Source organism: Martes martes, assembly GCF_963455335.1.
Source record: "Martes martes genome assembly, chromosome: 9".
NCBI lineage: Eukaryota > Metazoa > Chordata > Mammalia > Carnivora > Mustelidae > Martes > Martes martes.
In genome coordinates this window covers 118,674,273-118,695,079 of record NC_137896.1, presented here as the reverse complement: position 1 = coordinate 118,695,079, position 20,807 = coordinate 118,674,273, and the positions used below count along the sequence as shown (strand labels likewise).

Below are 20,807 nucleotides of genomic sequence, written 5' to 3'. Positions count from 1 at the left end.
GCTGAACTGAATATTGCAGGAAAAAAGTGCCACAGAAATAGAAATGCTGCAATGAAAATTAGAAACCAAAGTATCTGCCCTAAATACAACATGAGCCAACATTTATTTACACTGAACAATGCACTTTTCACATACAGTATCTCACTGGGTACATTCACACTAAGGAGACCATACTGACACCCTCGTTTTGCAGATGGTAAAGCAGAGGCTCAGAGAAGTTAGGTCCATTGCTGAAGATCACACAGTTGACAGAAAGGGGACTCACACCCAGGTTGTTACTCCAGATCTCATGAAATAGTTTAAGGATTTCTGTTTGTTAAACGAATGAAGTTAACTAACAGACTGGTGCAAATTAATGATAATCCCTCACTCACACAGTGTCATACGATTTATAAAGACATTGCCCAACATTATCTCACTGGATGCTGCCAACAGCCCTCTGAGGTTCTGGACGCTGATTTTAGGAAACCTGACACTTAGACGACCAATTTCTCCACGCCAGGCAGGAAGAAGAGCTAAAAACCATAGGTTACTACTCTTTAGACTTCCGCCCCTATAAACCCAGCCTGCTGTCTTAACCGCTGTCCTCCAGCTCTTCCCATGCGCAGACACCTAGCTGACGCTCAATAAATATTTGTTTAATAAATTAAAGAATGAATGAGAGCGAAGAGAATCAGTATCAGATTCTGAATGGGGAAGAGATTTAAAAGCTGACGCAGTCTACAAGTAGGAGATTTTAGAACAATTATCTCGCCACTCTGTCCCCTCCCGCAGGGGAAGTGGGATTCCTCCTCCCAACGTGGCTAATTCCACCCGGGGAGGGAGGGGCCCTCCCAGGTGCCCGAGACCCTCGAACCTGCGCCTCTCCCTACGCCCCCGCGGACTCCTCGAACGGAGCCGGGATCAGAGGCAAGGGGACCCGGGAGGCCGCCAATGGGAGGGTCGTGGGAGGGGCCCCGGGAGAACGGGGTCGAAGGAGGGGGGGTGAGGGGGATGACGGCGGCGAGAACCCCGGCGGGGCGGGGCGGGGCGGCACGTCCCGGTCGGGCTGCGGCGGAGCGAGCGCGGCCAGCTCTGCAGAAGGCGGCGGCTAGCTAGCCGGGACGGTCACATCCCGCTGCAGGGGCCGGCGGAGCAGCCGCACTGCCTCCCGCACCGGGACTCCGGCCAGCGGCCAGGCCGCGCCGGCACCGCCCCCCGCTCAGGGACAGACTACGCGGCCCGTCCGAGCTCTGGGGGCCCCCGCAGCCCCGCGGCCCGCTCCCGCTACGCCTCCGCCTGCCCTCTGCCCGGAGATCGGTCCCGCGCTGCCCGCCGCGCCGGGCCCGCGCCGGGATGGGGTAGGGGCAGCGCCACGCAGCCGGGCGATGGGCCGCCCTCTGGGCACCGAGCAGCCCCCCGAGGCCTGACCGACCGCGAGGACCGGCGGAGGTGGGTGTGGGCCGCGCAGCGCGGCGCACTGGGGATGCCCGGGTGATGCGGGGGCGGGGAAGGCGTGAGGAGAACGGGGGGATCCGGTGCTGCTGTGGGCGGTGGGGAGCCCGGGAGAGCTGCTGCCACCCGTGCGTTCTGGGCAGTCCTGGACCTCCCCCCACCTCCCCCCACCTCCCCCCGCCAAGAACTCCTGCCACCTCCAGGAGCCCCGCCTGGATGTCAAGCGGATGCCCCAGTGCCTCCCAGCAGACTCGGTGGGGACCATGGCTTCGCTGATGCCCCTCTCCCCATATTTAAGCCCTACGGTCCTCCTGCTGGTCAGTTGTGACCTGGGCTTTGTGCGAGCAGGTTAGTAAAGGGGTAGTGGGGTCAAGCAGAGCTAGTCCGCAGACGGGACCTGTTAACCTATTCACTCTGGCACCCAACAGACCGGCCTCCCTCTCCTGTGAATGTGACAGTCACTCACCTCAGAGCCAACTCGGCCACTGTGTCCTGGGACGTCCCAGAAGGCAACATCGTCATTGGCTACTCCATTTCCCAGCAAGTATGAACGAATCACCCTTCTGCTCCCTCAGCCTGTGTCCTTGGAACTCTGAGCCCTCCTTCCGTTACCCCCACCGGGGACCAAAGCTCCCCTCCCCGTGGTGGGGGAATCTGGGAGCTGGTGTCCCCTGGCTCAAGCTGCCCTTGTCATCCTACTCCGTGGAGTGCTTGGATGTTTGAATCCTGGGACTGGTGTGAGACCGCCCTCCTGTCCCATCATCTCCCCGCAGCGACAGAATGGCCCTGGGCAGCGTGTGATCCGGGAGGTGAACACCACCACGCGGGCCTGTGCCCTCTGGGGACTGGCTGAAGACAGCGACTACACGGTGCAGGTCAGGAGCATCGGCCTTCGGGGAGAGAGCCCCCCAGGGCCTCGGGTGCACTTCCGAACTCTCAAGGGTTCCGACCGGCTACCCTCCAACAGCTCAAGCCCAGGTGAGAGGCTCAGCTATCCTCCACTCCCGAAAGCTTTGGATTCTCTGGCTTTTTACCTGCCCTTTAGCCTTTTGTTTACTTCCCCCCAAACAAGCCAGTCTAGCTTAGATGAATAAAAGGATGACTTAATTCATCATACTGCCAAGAAACGAAGGAAAAAGGTTGGCAGGGGACTGGGTATAAACAGGCTGATAATGAAACGTTTGGGAGAAGGGCTTTTTTTTTTTTTAAAGATTGTATTTATTTATTTGACAGACAAATCACAAGTAGGCAGAGAGGAGGAAGCAGGCTCCCTGCTGAGCAGAGAGCCCTATGCGGGGCCCGATCCCAGGACCCTGGAATCATGACCTGAGCTAGAGGCAGAGGCTTTAACCCACTGAGCCACCCAGGTGCCCCGGGAGAAGGGCTTTTAAGCTTCCTTTTCCCCACCCTCTGTTCCCAGCCACCGCAGTCTGCGTGAATACTTGCCCGCAACGGTCTGCTGTTTTGGTCTCTAACTACCTGTCCACCAACAGCTTCCTAGAGAGGGGCTCTCAGGGGCAACCCTGGCCCCAGACTCTCCATCCTTACGGGTCTGCATAGAAGAGCTCTGTGGCCGCTCCCCGTAACCTGGAGTCCATCTTTCTTCTCAGGTGACATCACAGTGGAGGGTCTGGAGGGAGAGCGACCACTGCAGACAGGGGAAGTGGTGATCATTGTGGTGGTGTTGCTCATGTGGGCCGGTGAGTGAGCAGCTGCACGGGGGACCAAGGACTGGGGGAGTGGGGGCTCAGTGAAGGTGGGAGGTGGTGAAGGCTGTCGGGAGAAAAGGCAGGGAGGGAAATGCAGCGGGGAGATGCTTAGTTGGGGTGAGCAGAAGTTTGAGGAGAGGAAGGCTAAGAGGGTGGTGCTCGAAGATGAGCACCAGAAATTCGAGGGTTTTCTTCTCAGATTTTCTAGAAACCGTGTGGATATCTCACTGCCCTTCAAGGCTGTGAGTGGGGAGGTCAAGATCAAGGTGCAGATTGTATTGTTGTGTTTCAGCTGTAATTGGGCTCTTCTGCCGTCAGTATGATATCATCAAGGACAACGACTCCAACAACAACCCCAAGGAGAAGGGGAAGGGGCCGGAACAGAGTCCTCAGGGAAGGCCAGTGGGGACGAGACAGGTGATGTGATGTGGGGCCGGTGAGGGAGGGAAGGGTGATTTTGCTTCTAGAAGCAGTCAGGGAAAGGGAGAAGGCCAAAGAGGGGCAGGAAGAGAGGGGAAATGGATATTTGGGATGGAGGAGGCTCTTACCTTCCTGACATGAGACTCAAGCCATTTTTTTTTTTTTAACAGAAAAAGTCACCATCCATCAACACCATTGATGTATGAGTGAAGAAACCGAACTCAAAACCAGATGCACTAACAACCTGGGGATGGGGGTAGGGTCAGGGAGAGCCTCAGTTGGTGATCTGCCCAAGACTGAAGGATCCCATAATCTCCTAGAGGGTAATGACACTCCCACAATCTCAGGCCGGGTACCCATCCTCTTTCCACTGTGAGCAGGGCCAGAAGGTAGGTCTCTTAGGGTCTGTGCCCCTGGACCTGGGGAATGGCTATCAGATGGGATATGTCCTTCCATCCCCCAGGTCCAGGGGAGAGACACTTGTTCAACTGTATCCCACTAGGTCCCAGATGGGGCCCCCATCACACCTGCATCAGGACTCTCGGCATCCCCAGCTGCCCCCACATCTTGCCTCTGGGTCTCAGAGAGGGGTGTTTCTTTGGGTACTCCCCCTCCCCCAGCAACTCAAAGGAATTGTCTGGGTCTGGAGGCAGATGCCACACTGCACTACTCCAATGTCTTCCACGGAGCCTCAGGTGCTCCCCCTCTCACCTGGTAGCCCCCCCAGCTGCTGGTGACCTACCCGTTGGACATTTTTCCAATAAACGTTCTTGGACAAACTGGAGATGACTGTATGGGATACTGTACAGTATGCTGAACACACTTCCCCACTGTCTCTCCCCCGACCACAAGGGCCTCTCACACCACCACCAACTCGACAGGAGCACTCTCATTGTTCTAAGGTGTTTGTTTTGATTCTGTAGCCTGGGATGGGTGGGGAGAGGACAGAAATGGGTGTAGAAAACTAGAGCCCTAGTTCCTTTTGTTCAGTGAGAAGGGGGGAGAAGGAAGAGAAGGGGGGGATATAAATTCTCCTGCACCCGTGGAAACGAAGGTTATACCACATGAGAGGGGCCGGTAACCTTTTTAAGTTCACTGCCCACATTGACACCCAAGCTTTTCACCATTTATTCCTCTGACTCCTCCATCAACCTTGAGTTAATTTCCATAAAAGGACTGAACGGTGTTTGGGGACAAATGAAAGAGCAGCTCCACTAATGGATCCTTCAGTGCCACGTGCTCCTCTCCTGTGCACTCCTCTACTTATAGTCTTCCCCGCCCTCACTTTTCCTTTTGTTTCTGTCTGCCTCTGTCTCTGCTGATTCGGTCAAAGTCAATAAGAACTGTGAAGTGTAAATGAGTTTATAGCCACTCTCTGCCACTATATCCAGAGGAGGATTATGGAAATAAAACTGAGGGGTTGGAACGCCCCTGTCAAAAGACTTATACTTTGGGCTCTGGGGCTACTTCCTTCCTGTGAAAATAGAGGTTTTCCTCTACTGTTGCCTAAATTCCAAGGGTGGGGGGATGGTGCCAGTGAGAGAAATACCTGTTGACGTTTGCAACCACTGTGGGGGAAAGGCTGCAGAACCCAGAATCTGGACATCATATGCTATACTCCCTGGAGAATTATAGGTCTTCTCAACTTCGGATCTTTCCAGAGATGTATGAACGCTCCTTTTCTGCATCTCAGTCTCTCTGGCATGTTACAAGAATTTAGACCAGTAATTCTGAAAGGGACCCGAATCCAAACAGATCAAGAAGACATTATCCTTTCTATTTCACCAAGCTCCAACCCCAGGTATCACAAGACTTAACTTCACCCTGTCAGATAAGCCAAGTTCTCATTTGCCCTCTGCCTTGAACCACAAAAGCATCCAGATCTGGGCAGCAGTCTTTGATCCACTGCTACCCAGTTCTGAAGTAGTACCTCTCACTGGCCACTGGAGCGGAAACACTCACATCTCGGACTCTGGACACCTCATCTCTTGGGATGGGAAGTGGCACGGGGTATAGGAGCATGGCATAGATATAGGGAGCCAGAAGTTCAGAAGATAAAGGCTGTTTAAATGCATCAGCTCTGGGTTGAATCCCAGTTACATCATTTACTGTTAGTTTGTTAAGTGACCCCTCTAATCCTGAGTCTCCTGGCATGTGAAATGGAACTAATAATGCCATCCCCTTCAAAAGGTGTCTTTGAGATTAAATGAGATAATGCGTCGACAACCTTTTGCACAGTACCTGGCAGACGCATACTGAGTATTCAGTTAGCTATCATTATTAGCCTTGTGATACCCCGTGCAAATCATATAGCCTATTTGGGTTCAATCCGGGCCGCTGCAAAACGTATGAAAGCAACCGCCCTGCCTTCGTCCAGGGTTGTAAGGATTAAAAGAAGTGTTCAGCCGCACTTTACTCACAATCCCAGCGCGAGAAAGACCGCCATTACGTAGGACCTCGAGTTTGCGGAGGGCTTGTGGGCGTGGCTTGAGCTTGAGTTTGCAAGCAACGACAGGATTGGTTGAAGAGAGGATTCGAGTCCTCTCGGGGTCCCGCCCTAGACCTCACTGCGCCTGCGTACGTTCTCTTTGCTTCACGGCGAGCTACGTGGTGACCTTGCGAAGTGTGTCGCGCTCTAGTCGCCTCTGCGTCAGCGGCAGTCGCTGCGGCTGCGTGGGGGTTGTCCAGGTAACGACGGGAGTTGTCGCTGACTGGTGGCATCAGAGAGGCAGGTGTTCGTCATGCAGTTGAAGCACCTGAGGACCCTACTGAGCCCTCAGGTGAGGAGTTGCGTGCCTGTTCCCTCCCTCGCCGGCCTTAACGTTCCCAGAGAAGTGGGGGAACTGACATCTCACGATGTTGAGCGCCTACTGTATGCGGAATCGCTGCTCGGTCGGTAGTGTGCAGTAAAGACAGACCGCTAACGTCGGTAGCTTTCATTCCGTTTCATTTGATATCAGTTGTGCACGAGACCCCGTGCTGGGCGCCCATGTAAACAGCGAACCTAAGTCTGCGCCCAGATAAACAAGCGCTTTAGGTAAAAGCCCCAAAGACGGAGTGCGGAAGACCTCACGTTCGTTCTGATGATGAAGATCTCAGATTCGGAAAAGGCTGGGCACCGGGAGAGGAGCCATGCTAAAGAAAGGCTGGGTTTTGGAGCTAGGAGACCAGCATTCAAGTCCTGGTGGCAGCTCCACTTGAAATAAATGGTCCAATCCCGCTGACTTGAAGCCCTCGGGACACAGTCTCTGAGCGCCCACCCAACTACTTCATTTGGAAAATGGGAGGAACAGTAATAGCAACCTGAGGGGGGTTGGAGGAAGAGTTACGGAAAAGTCACGTGCGCAAAAGCCTTAGCGAACTGAAAAGTCCTGTAGAAACTGGTAGACGAGAGAGAACATTCAAAATTCAAAGGATAGACTCATACAAAGCTAATGATAGTATCTGCCATAAGTGAATGTTTCATATGTAGCAAGACGGCATAATTTAAGGAGTTAGGACTGTGGTTTGTGGAGTCAGGCATACGTGGATTTAAATCTTGGTTCCACCCCATTATGAACTGTGTATGTAAATTGGAGCAAATGACTTAACTTTTCTGAACCTCAGTTTCCCCATCTGTAAAATATGCGTAATCATATCTGTCTCAGCGTTATGAAGTAAAAGGACAATGCATATTGAGCATTTATGAAAATGCCTAGTCTATGGTAAGATCTTGTTAAAGGTTAGTTTTTATTCGTCTACTCCCTGCCCCCATTTAATCCTCAGGACAGTGCTGTGAGGAATGAGGAAGGCTTCACAGCAAATTTGGTATGAGCAGAATAGAGGGAAATTAGAACAAAAGAGAGAAGTGCTCATTGCTCAGGAAACTGCCCCCGACATTGTAATTTAAAAATTCCTTTACCCTCATGGAATACTTGGAAGTGAAAATCCCCTTCAGTCTTTCAAAATAAGATGTCATGATGCAGGGTAGGGCAAACGACCAGAATTGGCAAAATGATGAAGGAAGATGATGAGCAAGGAAAATGAGGAACCCTCAGCCCTTGGAACCTAATTTAATGAAGCGATGGAGGGGGGTAAAGGTGGTGGTGTGGCTATTTTCTGACTCTGAGGACTGTGATGGAGGGGAGAAAAAAAAAAAGGCCTTTTAAACCTGGGACTTTGGAGGTAGGTGGGTTAGGAGTGAAAAGTAACAACGTTTCAAACCAGAGCTCTGGAGCCCAAGTAATTAATCACACAATTGGAGCAGAAGCTAAATGTTTTATTTCAAGGAGGGAAGTCCTTAGTGCAGAACCATTGAGGACCAGGTGGTGGACAGATGTGGAAGAGAATAATCGACTGGGAGATGATCATTTCAAAATTGGACTTCTGAGCAGTGTGTAGTTTGGAAGGGAAATTAAAAAAAAAAAAAAAAAAAACTAAGCTGGTGGCATTTTCATCCTAAATCTCAACTCTGATTGTTTTAGTCCCCATTCCAGAACTTTCACTGTCTTTTTCCTACCAAATAAGCCCAAACTCCTTGGCCAAATTTCAAAGTTTTTTTGCGCTGGCCTCACTGTTCTTCCTGCCTTACTTCGTCTGTTCTATTTGCAAGATAGTTTCAGCTAAATTAAATTACTGTCTCTTAATGAGATTTGCCTTTGCTCCTATCATTCCTTCTACTTCAGATAACTTCCCCATTTAAATACATCCAATTCCTCAAAGCTTAAAGTTGGTCATTTAAACATAAAACGATTTCAGGCTTCTCCAAAGTACATCGTGCTTTGTACATGCCTCTCTAATGGGATTTTTCCTGTTTTGCACCATGTTATTAGCCTGGGGGCAGGGACCGTATTTTGCTCTTTGTCTTCCTCTCAGCCCCTGGCTACATGCCTTTCTCCATAAGGTATTCAAAAATATTGAATGAGAAGTGCCTGGGTGGCATGATACAGGGTTGTGGGATTGAGCCCCACATTGGGCTCCCTGCTCACTGGGAAGCCTGCTTCTCCCTCTCCCGCTCCCCCTGCTTGTGTTCCCTCTCTCTCTGTCTCTCTGTCAAATAAATAAATAAAACCTTTAAAAAATAATATTGAATGAAAAAAATGTATATATTGAATGAGTGGCTGAAGACCAGAACCTATTAAAAAAAAAAAGAAGCTTATCAGACCAATTGAATTTATTTCAGTTGAGCTATGAAGGAGCAAGGCCATTGCAGGGGCACATTGGTACACTTGATTTTGCGTGGCACCTCGAAGTGTATTTGCATTATGGGTTTCTAAAGCACCTTGTTCTCCTGGGCCAGGGTTTTATACCTTGGAGACCAGGATGCATCTTTTGTTTTAAGGACTGTGATGTGGAGAATTGACCAAAGTCACACTAGAGCTAAAGGAACTAGAAATGCTTTTGTCAGTCTAGATGAACAGCTGGGCTTATTTTTGCCCCCTCTGCCTCTGCAGGATGGAGCTGCAAAGGTGACCTGCATGGCTTGGTCCCAGAACAATGCCAAGTTTGCCGTCTGCACAGTGGACCGAGTGGTGTTGCTATACGATGAACATGGGGAGCGGAGAGATAAATTCTCCACGAAACCAGCTGACATGAAGGTGAAGAGAGTACTCTGTGTGTCCTTAACCTGTTCATAGGGTCTTCGGAATCTGGAAAACTTCCTAACTAACTTCCCCAGCCATCTGCACAGGAAATGGCCTGCCCCATCTTTTCTCAGGATAAACCCCTCACGCTCAGTACAGTCACACAAACACCTTTCCTTCTCTTTTCTCTACCATGTGTACTCATGACTTTTTTTTTCTTTTCCTTTTTGAACTCTTAGTACGGCAGGAAGAGCTATATGGTGAAGGGCATGGCTTTTTCTCCTGATTCCACTAAAATTGCCATAGGACAGACCGACAACATCATCTACGTGTACAAGATTGGCGAAGATTGGTGAGGATAGAGCCTGGGAGGTGGGGGTGACCTGGGAAAGAAGGGAAAGAAAGAAATGTCTCATCGGGGAAAGGGGAGTAGAGAAGATAATGGTCCAGGCTGGGACGTGGAGAGCAAAGGCCTTCCCGAGTCTGTTGCTGCTTCCCTATCTGTGCCTGCCTCGTGTTGTGAGATCCCATCCCTGGTGGAATCAGCCTAAGGTCAGCATGAGGACCTGTGATGGGAGCCCTTGGTGACACAGCATCTTTGTTCCTGTTCTAAAACTGCTCGGGCTCCATTTTATGCCTCCTTTCAAGGCTCCTATGCAACGGTAGGAAACATTAGGGCGAGCAGGGAACGTATCTGGTCTTTCTTCCCTTCCCCCAGCAACACGTGTGGCACTTTATTTATGGAAGTGTTTTTAATATGTTTTCCCTCCTTTTATTTGGCAGGGGTGACAAGAAAGTCATCTGTAACAAATTCATCCAGACGGTAAAGTTCAGACCTGTCCCTGGGAGATTGGGATGAGCAAACATATATCAGTATATCTACTCGTAAATGTAACCAGAAGTTGCATTTTTAACTTGTCAGTCTGCCCTTTCCAATTGAGAGGATGGAGGATGGTGCTGGGTGGCTGCCCGTCCTCCTTGCTTTCCTCCTTGAGCCCGGCTGTGTCCTCTTCTCCGCTGTAGGCGACTGGGGTGGTGGCATGTGGTGGGGGGTTCAGTTTGTTATAAATGCACTGGGCTCCATGGACAGGGTTATCCTTTTCATGATTTCCTCCTTCCAGAGTGCTGTCACTTGTCTGCAGTGGCCAGCAGAGCACGTCATTGTTTTTGGACTGGCTGAAGGGAAGGTAAAGGAGGAAGAGAAGCACAGGAGAGCCTGTGGGTGGGGACAATGGTTCTGGAGAGAGAAATACGGTTAAATGTCTCCCTTAGAGTCCAGTTATATGTTGGGGGAGAAAAGGGAAGGACCAGTTTTTTGTTATTTCCCTTTTTTTCCTTAGGATCTGGGTGGGATTGAAAGGAACCTAACCAGACTTGTATCCATTTTCCCATTTTCAGGTTCGTTTAGCAAACACTAAAACTAATAAATCATCTACCATCTATGGAACAGATTCTTACGTGGTGTCACTGACAACAAAGTGAGTAAGGAAGAGCAGTATCCCAAGCTTTTAGGCATAGGAAGAAGCAATGGGGATGTTGGGACTGGGAGACTATAATATGGAAGATGGGGAGGACTGGTAGCAGGGAGCCCAGGTAGGGTATTTTTTGACACAGAAGTGGGATTTCTTGGTGAGACAGAGTAATCTCTTTATTCCTCTTCCTCTTCCTTGTAATTCACTCACTTTTTTAGTTCCTCTGGGAAAGGAATTCTCTCTGGTCATGCAGATGGCACCATTGTTAGGTATTTCTTCGATGATGAAGGCTCTGGAGAGTCACAGGTATGACTAAAGGATGCTGTGAGATGGGAGTAAAGAAACGCAAGATCCCTCCTAGGGGAGGTTGAACATTCAGATTGAGGTGGTTGGTAGGGGGCACATTTAGATGCAGCCACAGAGAGAATTTTTATTCAGGAGGCCACAGCTTAATATTTGTGGGCAAGGAGGAATCGAGTGGAAAGGATTCTGAGAGTAAGGGAAAGTGAAAATTATTCTTATCTATGTAAAAAATGTATTTATATGTATAATTTCATAGAAAAGAAGAGTCATTCTCACGAGAGAAAAGGGAAAGGGTGGGGGATAAAGGAATGTTTATGTTTTACTTTATGTAATTCTCTATTGTTTGAATAACTTACCTTAAGAATTACTTGTAGAGGGGTGCCTGGCTGGCTCAGTTGGTGGATCATGTGACTCCTGATCTCAGGGTTGTGAGTTTGAGCACCACATGAGGTGTAGAGATTACTTAAATAACTAAAACTTAAAAAAAAAAAGTAACCCCTTTCTGCCTGGGTGACTTTCTCCAAACTAGGAAAAATCCGGCCTTAGCCTAAAGCACTCTCCCCTGAAACTAGAGAATCTCTTCTTCCCTTTTGACTCCAACCTAAAAATATGACATTAAAGGCAGGAAAGAGAAATTCGTACTTTATTGGAAGCCAAAAGAGATTAAAAAAAAGAATTACTCATGTAATAATTAAGTGTATTTCTTGTGTAAAGCAAGAGTTGTATGCTCCATGTGGACCTACCCAGTGTTAGTTAATGTGTAGGATATGTCCCTTTGGGGGCCTTATAGGTGTTTACTAAAGAACTCAACCTATAAGCCTTTTGAGGTTTCCTCTTGAGGACAATGTCAGACGTGTGTGTGTATGTCATACATTTGTGTGTAAGCGTATAAAACCTAAAGACAGTTTGTGAAGTTCTCCAGATTAGGATGTGTTGGGATGGGAAAATGTTGGGAGGAAGATTTATACAGGGTATAAATTTTTCCTAGAAAGGAAAAATTCCTGGCTGAGACTGTCAGAGTCAGAGTGATTGGAACCCTTTACTTCTGTCTTAGGGGAAGTTGGTGAACCACCCATGCCCACCCTATGCCTTGGCTTGGGCAACCAACAGCATCGTGGCTGCAGGCTGTGATCGGAGAATTGTAGCCTATGGAAAGGAAGGCCACGTGCTACAAACTTTTGATTATAGCCGTGACCCTCAGGAGCGGGAGTTCACCACGGCTGCTGCAAGCCCTGGGGGCCAGTCTGTTGTGTTGGGAAGTTATGACAGGTGGGTCCCTTTCCATGTGCATCTTCTGCCTACTTTCCCTGTGTACACCTTGCTCTAGCCCAGTTATTTTCAGCCAGAGTGGGAGAATGGTTGGAAATCAAGTGTAGGTTGAAAGAGATCCTCAGGTTTTAATTCACTCACTTCCCTTGTCCTGCTCCCACCATCTGCTGGGACTCTGGAGTTCCACAGTACACCAGGATTTTGTGTCTCTGTGCCTCTGCCTGGGCCTCCACAGTGGAATTCATCTCCACTCTCTTTGTATTACCATTGCCTCTTTTCAGACCACTGGCTCAGTGTTTGTCGCATGATATTACACTTTGGTGTTTATAGTTATCTGGGTAAACTGAAATGCCCTTGAGAAGAGGACCTGTTCATTTTTTTTTTAAATCTCCAGTGGCTAAATTAGCATCCAGTACATAATGTATGCTTAAATGTTTGGTGATGGAAGGAAGGAAGGAAGGAAGGGAAGGAGGGAGGGATGTTGGAAGGGTAAATAAAATAAATAAAACAAAGAAAGGGCCCCGGTCCCCTCACATCAGCTTTGTCAGTCCTGTCCTTTTATCCCCTTTGATGTCACGTGGGTCTCTTCCTTCCTTTTTCTCTGTTTCTTTTTCCTTATTTCTCCCTTGCTAACAGCTCATTTTTCTCATCAACTATGATCTCCTTTTGTTTTCTCCACTCCTATCGCTCTCACACCATTTTGCTTTTGGCTTGATTTTCCCAACTTCCTTCCTTTGAACCTTTTTGTCCTCTCCTATGAGATTCCCTAGCATGTGTATTCTCTTGCACTTCCTTTCTTCTCTGATACAGCGAGACTCATCGCCTTCAGTTACCCACCCATTTCCACCCTTTCGCTCAGTCTCCATCTCTTCTGAAATCCACCTCCTTAATTTCAGACTTCGGGTACTCAACTGGAGCCCTCGAAGAAGCATCTGGGAGGAGGCAAAGCCCAAGGAGATTGCCAACTTATATACCGTCACTGCCTTGGCCTGGAAACGGGATGGCTCACGACTCTGTGCGGTGCGTTTTACCAGTAATCCCTTTCCGCCTGGGTGACTTTCTCCAAACGAGGAAAAATCCGGCCTTAGCCTAAAGCACTCTCCCTGAAACTAGAGAATCTCCTCTTCCCTTTTGACTCCAACCTAAAAATATGACATTAAAGGCAGGAAAGAGAAATTCGCACTTTATGGGAAGCCAAAAGAGACAAAGAATTCTGTAGGCAGGGCTGATTTCTCCTTCTCATCCCATCACTATCCCTGAGTCCTGTGAGTGCCACCTCTTTCCATCTGGTACTTCCCAAAACTGCCAGCCCTTTTACTGCCAACTCTTTCCTAGATTCTAGAACTTGGGTTTCAAGGGTGTCTCTAGATATCCTTCCGATGCCTGTTACCTTTTATGTTGTCGCTTTCCCTTCTAGGGCACACTCTGTGGTGGAGTGGAACAGTTTGACTGCTGCCTCCGGAGAAGCATTTACAAGAATAAGTTTGAGTTGACGTATGTGGGACCTAGCCAGGTAAGCAGCCGATAGCCTACTGCACCAAAATCTCCTTCTGGACACTGCCACGGTGCCAAATTTAACCCCTGGCAGAGCTGTTCTGGAGAACAGAGTGTATCAGGCAACTCTTTGGCAATTTTCCTGCTGTAGCCCTTCCAGCTTATTGTAAGACAAGATTTAAACACCAAATTTAAGGGGTACAGAGATCGCCCCTTCCATCTTCCTGGTTTAAAACGTTACTACCTGGGGCGCCTGGATGGCTCAGTCTTAAGTGTCGGACTCTCGATTTCAGCTCAGGTCATGATCTCAGGCTTGTGAGATCAAGCACCACATGGGGCTCCACGCTGGGCATGGAGTCTGTTGAAGATTCTCTCTTTCCCTCTCTCTCTGCCCCACCCATGTCTCCATCCCTCTCTAAAACAAAACAAAACAGAAAAAGCTTTATTACCTATATGTTGTTAACTGGGGAGTTTAGGATTATGCAGGTGCATAACATTGCCTTAGGGCCTCTGAACTCACCGTGTATGACATTGCAAGGTAATTTCTTAGTTCCTGAGCCCACCTTTCTGTTTTCTCTACCTCTGTCCTCTTTTCCTTCCGTTTATTATTCATTGGTTCCTTCATTCTTTTTCTCTTTTTTGGAAATGTTGTTCACTTATTTGACAGAGTGTCCACACAGGAGCAGGGGAAGGCCAGAGGGAGAGGGAGCACTCGGACGTGGGGCTGAATGTGGGGCCTGATCCCAAGACCCAAGATCATGACCTGAACTGAAGGCAGATGCTTAATCAGCCGAGCTACCCAGGCGCCCCCTCTTTTTTTTTTTTTAAGATTTTATTTTTAAATAACTCTACACCCCACTTGGGGCTCAAACCCACAACTGAGATCAAGAGTTGCATGCTCCTCTGACCGAGCCAGCCAGACACCCCTGTTCTTTCATTTTCGTCCATTCTCTATACATGAGCACTATCAGGACAGAGAATACAAAGATAATTGCCTGTATTATATTGTTCCTTAATCAGGATCATTTTAGCAAAGAGGTATATGAAATGAGAGTATACACCATGATTAAAGTAATCACAAAGATTTTCACAAGAGGTACAGGAATGTGAAGAGCGTGATTAGTTTTACCCTGTATGTGTTATGTATTAGCATTGAAAGAATCTCTGAAAACATTTTATAAATAGTAGAGCACTGTGTGAACGGGAGGTGTCATTTTTACCAACAATAGCCTAGGCTAGGTGAGGAAACGAGAGACTAGCTTTGTTTAACACTGTGGAGGTGGGCACGGCAGGTTCACCCCTCTTTGGGGTTGAGGGAAGCCTCAGGGAGCTCAGACTTGTACCTTACCAAGGTGATTGTGAAGAACCTGTCATCGGGGACCCGAGTTGTACTCAAGTCACACTATGGCTATGAGGTGGAAGAGGTGAAAATCCTCGGAAAGGAACGTTACCTGGTGGCCCACACGTCAGACACGCTGCTGCTGGGGGACCTGAACACTAATCGCCTTAGTGAGGTAGGAACCCCAGGCGGAGGGGCGGGGAATGGAGCATCGTGAGCTGCTACTTCCGGGGAACCCGGGTCCCTGAGGGGGAAGATCTCTAAGGAAAAGCTCTAAGATGCTGGCGTTGGGGACCTGGTGGGCCTGGGAGTGAGACCCTGGAGATTTAGAATCCTGGAATAGGAATTCCCACTGTTGGACTGTTTTTACAGCATCTCTCAGAAGCCTAGAAGCCTAGGGCAGAATGTGACACAGCACCCCTCTTGTGCAACATCAGGGCCTTCCGAAACTCCTTCTCTCTGCCTCCTACCCCGTCCTTCTCTCAGCGTTGTCTTGGATACTTATCCACATTGTTGTTATGGCCTCTCCCTCTTTTACAGGTGGCTTGGCAGGGATCTGGTGGCAATGAGAAGTATTTCTTTGAAAATGAAAATGTGAGTAGAACTTGATTAACCAGCCATCACCATCTCAGTAGACCTCCTAGCTAAGAGAGAGCAGATGAAGAAAGAAGGGCGAGATAGGCAGAGGAACAGAATAAAGAGGAAAGTGGGAGTTACTTTGCACTGACAAGACATCTCCCTCTACTACCGTTGACCATGCAGACTTCTTCATGCAAACTTCCTACCACGTGACAGTTCCCTTCATCCCCAGGTGTGCATGATCTTCAATGCTGGAGAGCTAACCCTGGTGGAATATGGGAGTAATGATACCCTGGGTTCTGTACGTACTGAATTCATGAACCCCCACCTCATCAGGTAACCCCACAAGGTTCTCTAAATTTTTGAAACCCCAAAGAAGTCCCTTTTAACCTCTAACTCCTGTATCCTCAAGATTAATCTAAAAACTTCATCCCATATGGTACTTTGGGGCCCTTGCGAAACATCCCGATGACCCAAGTCCATTCTGCCTTACCTCACCCTTCGTCTTTCAGTGTCCGTATTAATGAGCGGCGTCAACGAGGGATGGAAGACAATAAGAAATTGGCTTATCTTGTTGATGTTAAGACTATTGCTATAGGTAAGACTCTCTCATAATTCTGATAACAAAACAGATGTTTATAGTATGCTTCCATATCACAGGGGTGTGTAGAGTGGAGAATGCAGGAACCTGAAAGGCACCAGGTAAATGTATGGCCCTGCTCTCACAGAGGTTGTGGGAAGTGTTCTAACCCACGTGTGTGAGTCTGCGTCTAGCTGTAGAGATACAGATACACTGTTACGCATATCAGCTTGTCCCTGTAATTATTCATGTTCTTTAGGCTTGTATCTTAGGGCTAGGAATTGTGAACTGTAGAGTGGTACCATTAGTAAGTTTATGAATTTTCCTGTTTAGACTTAGGACATAGGATAATAGACTCTTCGAACTTGAAGGGGACTTATTTTCCATAGAATTTGTCATTAGTAGCCAGTGATGACAAAATTTATTTGAATTTCACAAGTGTTCACATAAATAAATACATTTTATTTTATATATTAATAATTAACTCTGGGGACAGCTGGGTGGCTCAGTCAGTTAAGAGCCTGCCTTCGGCTCAGGTCATGATCCCAGAGTCCTGGGATCAAGTCCCACATCAAGCATCTTGCTCAGCAGGGAGCCTGCTTGTCCCTCTGCTTTCTGCTCTCCCTGCTTGTGCACTCACTCTCTGACAAATAAATGAATAAAATCTTTTAAAAAAATTAACTGTATCGTGAAATGTTTCAAGCATAGAAAAATGTATTTAGAATAGCACAGTATTCCCTATGATGTATAGAGAATAGCATATCCATATAGCGTCGGTAAGAATAAGGGTCTAGAGTCAAACCTCCCCACTTCTGCAATTATACCTGTGTGATCTTAGGTCAATTTCTTAACCTTTCTGTATCTCAATTTCCTCATCCACAAAATGGGGATAAAAATCATACCTACCTTATATGAAAAGCACTTAGACTAATGTCTGGCACATAATAAGCACTTAATAAAGGTTAGCTATTAATAATATCATTATTACTTGTGTACCCATACCTAGTTCTTTTTTTTTTTTTTTTAAAGATTTTATTCATTTATTTGACAGACTGAGATCACAAGTAGCCAGAAAGGCAGGCAGAGAGAGGAGGAAGCAGGCTCCCCGCTGAGCAGAGAGCCGATGTGGGGCTCGATCCCAGGACCCTGAGATCATGACCTGAGCTGAAGACAGAGGCTTTAACTCACTGAGCCACCCAGGCGCCCCCCCATACCTAGTTCTATCATGTCCTGACCTTTCATTATATTTACTTGAGATCTTTTGTCTCTCCTCTTACTGAGGGACATTTAAGTTGTTGATTTTTCACCATTTCCAGTGTCTTGGTTCTCTCAGGTTTACACCTAGAGTGGAACTGCTGAAACATAGAAGAGGTACATCTGTAATTTCGCTAAATCTTTCCAAATTGCTCTCCAAAGAGATTGTACCAATTTACATTCCCACCAGCAGTTAGAGGTCCCAGTGTTCTGCATCCTCTCCAATACTTGAAATTGCCTGACTTCATAATTTGGCTCAATCTGACTTAATGTGAAATAATACTTCATCGTATTCATTTTTGTTGTTGTTCATTTGTTTATTGGTGTTTGGATTTGTTCTGCATTTTGCCAGTTCTTATCCCTTGCCTATTTTTAAAATCAGGCTGTCTTTTCCGTATTGACTTGAAGGAGTTCTGTGTATGTGCATATCTAGCCTTCGATGGTGATTTGTGTTGCGGATATTTTGTCTCAGCCTCTTTTAGTGTTCAGACATTTCTAATTTTAGTGTAGTTCATTTAATCACTTTTTAAGAAATAGTTTATGATTTTTCTTAAGATTTTTCTTTATATATTTGACAGACAGAGATCACAAGTAGGCAGAGAGGCAGGCATAGAGAGAGAGAGGAGGAAGCAGGCTCCCTGCCGAGCAGAGCCCGATGCGGGGTTCGATCCCAGGACCCCGAGACCATGACCTGAGCCAAAGGCAGAGGCTTTAACCCACTGAGCCACCCAGGCACCCCTTTTTTTAAGATTTTATTTATTTATTTATTTGACAGAGAGAGAGAGAGAAATAGGGAGATCACAAGTAGGCACAGCGGCAAGCAGAGAGAGAGGGGAAAGCAGGCTCCCTGCCGAGCAGAGAGCCTGATGCTGGGCTCGATTCCAGGACCCTGAGATCATGACCTGAGCCGAAGGCAGAGGCTTTAACCCACTGAGCCACCCAGGTGCCCCTAGTTTGTGATTTTTGAGGTCTTGTTTAAGAAGTTTTCCTGGGGCACCTGACTGACTGAGCCAGAGGAGCATGTGACTCTTGATCTCAGGATCGTGAGTTTGAGCCCCAAGCTGGGTGTAGAGTTAAATAAATAAATAAATAAATAAAATTTTTCAAAAAGAAAAAGTTTCCTACTCCCTCCTATATTTTAATATTTTTAGATTTTGCTTGTCACCTGGAATTAATTTTTGTGCATAATGTGGGTGTGGCTCATATTTTACTTTTTCCGTGTTTAACCATTTATTGGAAGTCCGTTCTGTACTCACTGATTCGTAATGTCACCTCTTATAAATTAAGTTTCCAAATACACATGGGTCCGTTCTTAAGATACTTTTATAGTTCATGAGTTTTATGTTTCACATCAGATTGTTGAGTTGTAATGGAAATGATGTAGTATGGCGGCCCATGTTCCAGTGGCAGGAAGGAGCTGTGAGACTTTGGACAAGTCATCCCACTACACAGGGCTCGTCTTCAATAGTATGTAACATGACAGAGTTCCTCTCTTAACCTTTTTTCACTAGTGACCCCTTTGAGTATCTAATTAAAATCATAGATCGTGGCGTGCCTGGGTGGCTCAGTTGGTTAGGCGACTGCCTTCAGCTCAGGTTGTGATCCTCGAGTCCCGCTTTGGGCTCCCTGCCTGGCAGGGAGTCTCCTTCTCCCTTTGACCCTCCCCCCGCTCATGCTCTGTCTCTCTCTCTCTCCCTCTCAAATAAATAAATAAAATCTTTTTCAAAAAAAAATCATAGATCCGGGGCGCCTGGGTGGCTCAGTGGGTTAAAGCCTCTGCCTTCGGCTCAGGTCATGATCTCAAGGTCCTGGGATCCAGCCCCGCATTGGGCTCTCTGCTCAGCAGGGAGCCTGTTTCCTCCTCTGTCTCTGCCCGCCTCTCTGCCTACTTGTGATCTCTGCCTGTCAAATGAATAAATAAAATCTTAAAAAAAAATCATAGATCCTTTCCCAGAAGAATATACATAAACGTATAATTTTGAATATAATTTCAGGGTGTTCACAGAGATAGGGTCCCACAACTCTAGTATTCTCTGATTCAACTTATAAATTGAGACGCTGAAACATGGCTTTATCAAGTTGGTTTTTTTTTTTTTAGATATTTTATTTATTTATTTGACAGAGATCACAAGTAGACAGAGAGACAGGCAGAGAGAGGAAGGGAAGCAGGCTCCCCGCCGAGCAGAGAGCCCGATGCCGGGGCTCGATCCCAGGACCCTGGGACCACAACCCGAGCTGGAGGCAGAGGCCTTAACCCACTGAGCCACCCAGGCGCCCTATCAAGTTGGTTTTAATTAAAGGAAATTTCATTTTTAAGTTGGTCTTCCCAGTTGTAGACATTAGCTGGCATTTGGTCTTGAGCTGCAGCACGGATCACGGCAGGACATTGCGCATTGGTAACGTATACAAATAAGAGCTGTGAATGCGCCGTGTTCAGGAGACTCCCTGAAAGCATCCTAGCCAGGCCTTAAGTGTGATCATATCTTACATTGTCTGCAAAATTCACACCAACCTAAAATTCTTATCCTCAGCACTCTCAGCCTGACTTTAATCAGAGGTTCCTTCTGTTTTGTCTGTGTGCCTTCTCCACTGTTTGCCCCTCGGGGCTCTTACATCATTGACACTCAAAGTGCAGGGAACTCCTTGCAGCAAATATGTTCATCGAGGTCATTTCATCCATCAGCTTTCTCTTCGTGGTTGTGCTGGAACTGGGGCTCTTCCTTAATGTGCTCAGTGCTGCCTTCCAGAGGATTTCTTGAGTAACGGATGCCCGTTGCTCTGATGTGTTCTGATCTGCTATGAGACAACTCCAAGATCCCAGAGAGGAATCTCATTTCTTGATGGATCTGGACCTTTTGAGTTAGCTACAGAGTTAAACAAAATCTCTACGATTTTAGTAGAAATCTAGTATTGTAAGCATCTTAGCAAAATTATGTCATCTTCCTCATACTCTACACGGATGTAACATTCTTAAAGTCCAACATAATAATTAAAGGCAAGACCTTTGCAGGCTGCCTTGTGTCCTGTCTATGATTATGTGGAATCTGTCTTCTTAACCCTGTCTCCTTTACTTTGTAGTGGATCTGACTGGTGGCTACAACATTGGCACCATCAGCCACGAGAGCCGTGTGGATTGGCTGGAACTTAATGAAACGGGGCACAAGCTTCTCTTCAGGGACCGGAAACTTCGTGTAAGAAGGGTTACTAGGGCCTTAACCATTGAGTAGTCCATAGAGGATGTCGTACTGCCTGCTGCCAGGGATTGCGGGGGGCAGGATGGGCATAATTTCTTGGTGCACTATGCCATTAACATAGCAAAAGGCACAGAAGAATCAACACTGTGTCTGTTATCATAGCCCATACCTTAAGAAGATGGTATTGTGATCGCACCAA

At 47.5% G+C, this 20,807-nt stretch overlaps 2 protein-coding genes across 4 annotated transcripts in view; both read left to right on the top strand.

Annotated features, from left to right (window-relative positions):
• The first annotated feature begins 1,016 nt into the window (after positions 1-1,016).
• Positions 1,017-4,346, top strand: LOC308349526 (fibronectin type III domain-containing protein 4). Of its 3 annotated transcripts, none has more exons than XM_080814250.1 (7): positions 1,017-1,431; positions 1,638-1,782; positions 1,863-1,978; positions 2,208-2,412; positions 3,045-3,134; positions 3,436-3,560; positions 3,734-4,346. In XM_080814250.1, the coding sequence occupies exons 2-7, from the start codon at positions 1,662-1,664 to the stop codon at positions 3,767-3,769; spliced, it is 693 nt and encodes a 230-aa protein (XP_080670376.1). In that variant the 5' UTR covers positions 1,017-1,431; positions 1,638-1,661; the 3' UTR covers positions 3,770-4,346. The 3 variants fall into 3 exon arrangements, with proteins under 3 accessions (XP_080670376.1, XP_080670377.1, XP_080670378.1); XM_080814251.1 differs by having other exon boundaries at positions 1,027-1,431; positions 1,620-1,782; XM_080814252.1 differs by lacking the exon at positions 1,017-1,431 and having other exon boundaries at positions 1,679-1,782.
• A 1,958-nt stretch (positions 4,347-6,304) lies between these two features.
• Positions 6,305-20,807, top strand: part of IFT172 (intraflagellar transport 172) — a gene marked incomplete at its 5' end in the record, with an annotated part of 34,111 nt that continues 19,608 nt past the window's right edge. The window contains 15 exons of the mRNA XM_080813679.1: positions 6,305-6,343; positions 8,996-9,139; positions 9,364-9,476; positions 9,908-9,947; positions 10,246-10,311; positions 10,523-10,602; positions 10,815-10,902; positions 11,954-12,168; positions 13,065-13,188; positions 13,586-13,681; positions 15,015-15,176; positions 15,542-15,595; positions 15,813-15,916; positions 16,093-16,178; positions 20,493-20,605. Of these exons, the coding sequence (XP_080669805.1) occupies positions 6,305-6,343; positions 8,996-9,139; positions 9,364-9,476; positions 9,908-9,947; positions 10,246-10,311; positions 10,523-10,602; positions 10,815-10,902; positions 11,954-12,168; positions 13,065-13,188; positions 13,586-13,681; positions 15,015-15,176; positions 15,542-15,595; positions 15,813-15,916; positions 16,093-16,178; positions 20,493-20,605 (1,524 nt within the window). The remainder of the gene's footprint in view (positions 6,344-8,995; positions 9,140-9,363; positions 9,477-9,907; positions 9,948-10,245; positions 10,312-10,522; positions 10,603-10,814; positions 10,903-11,953; positions 12,169-13,064; positions 13,189-13,585; positions 13,682-15,014; positions 15,177-15,541; positions 15,596-15,812; positions 15,917-16,092; positions 16,179-20,492; positions 20,606-20,807) is intronic.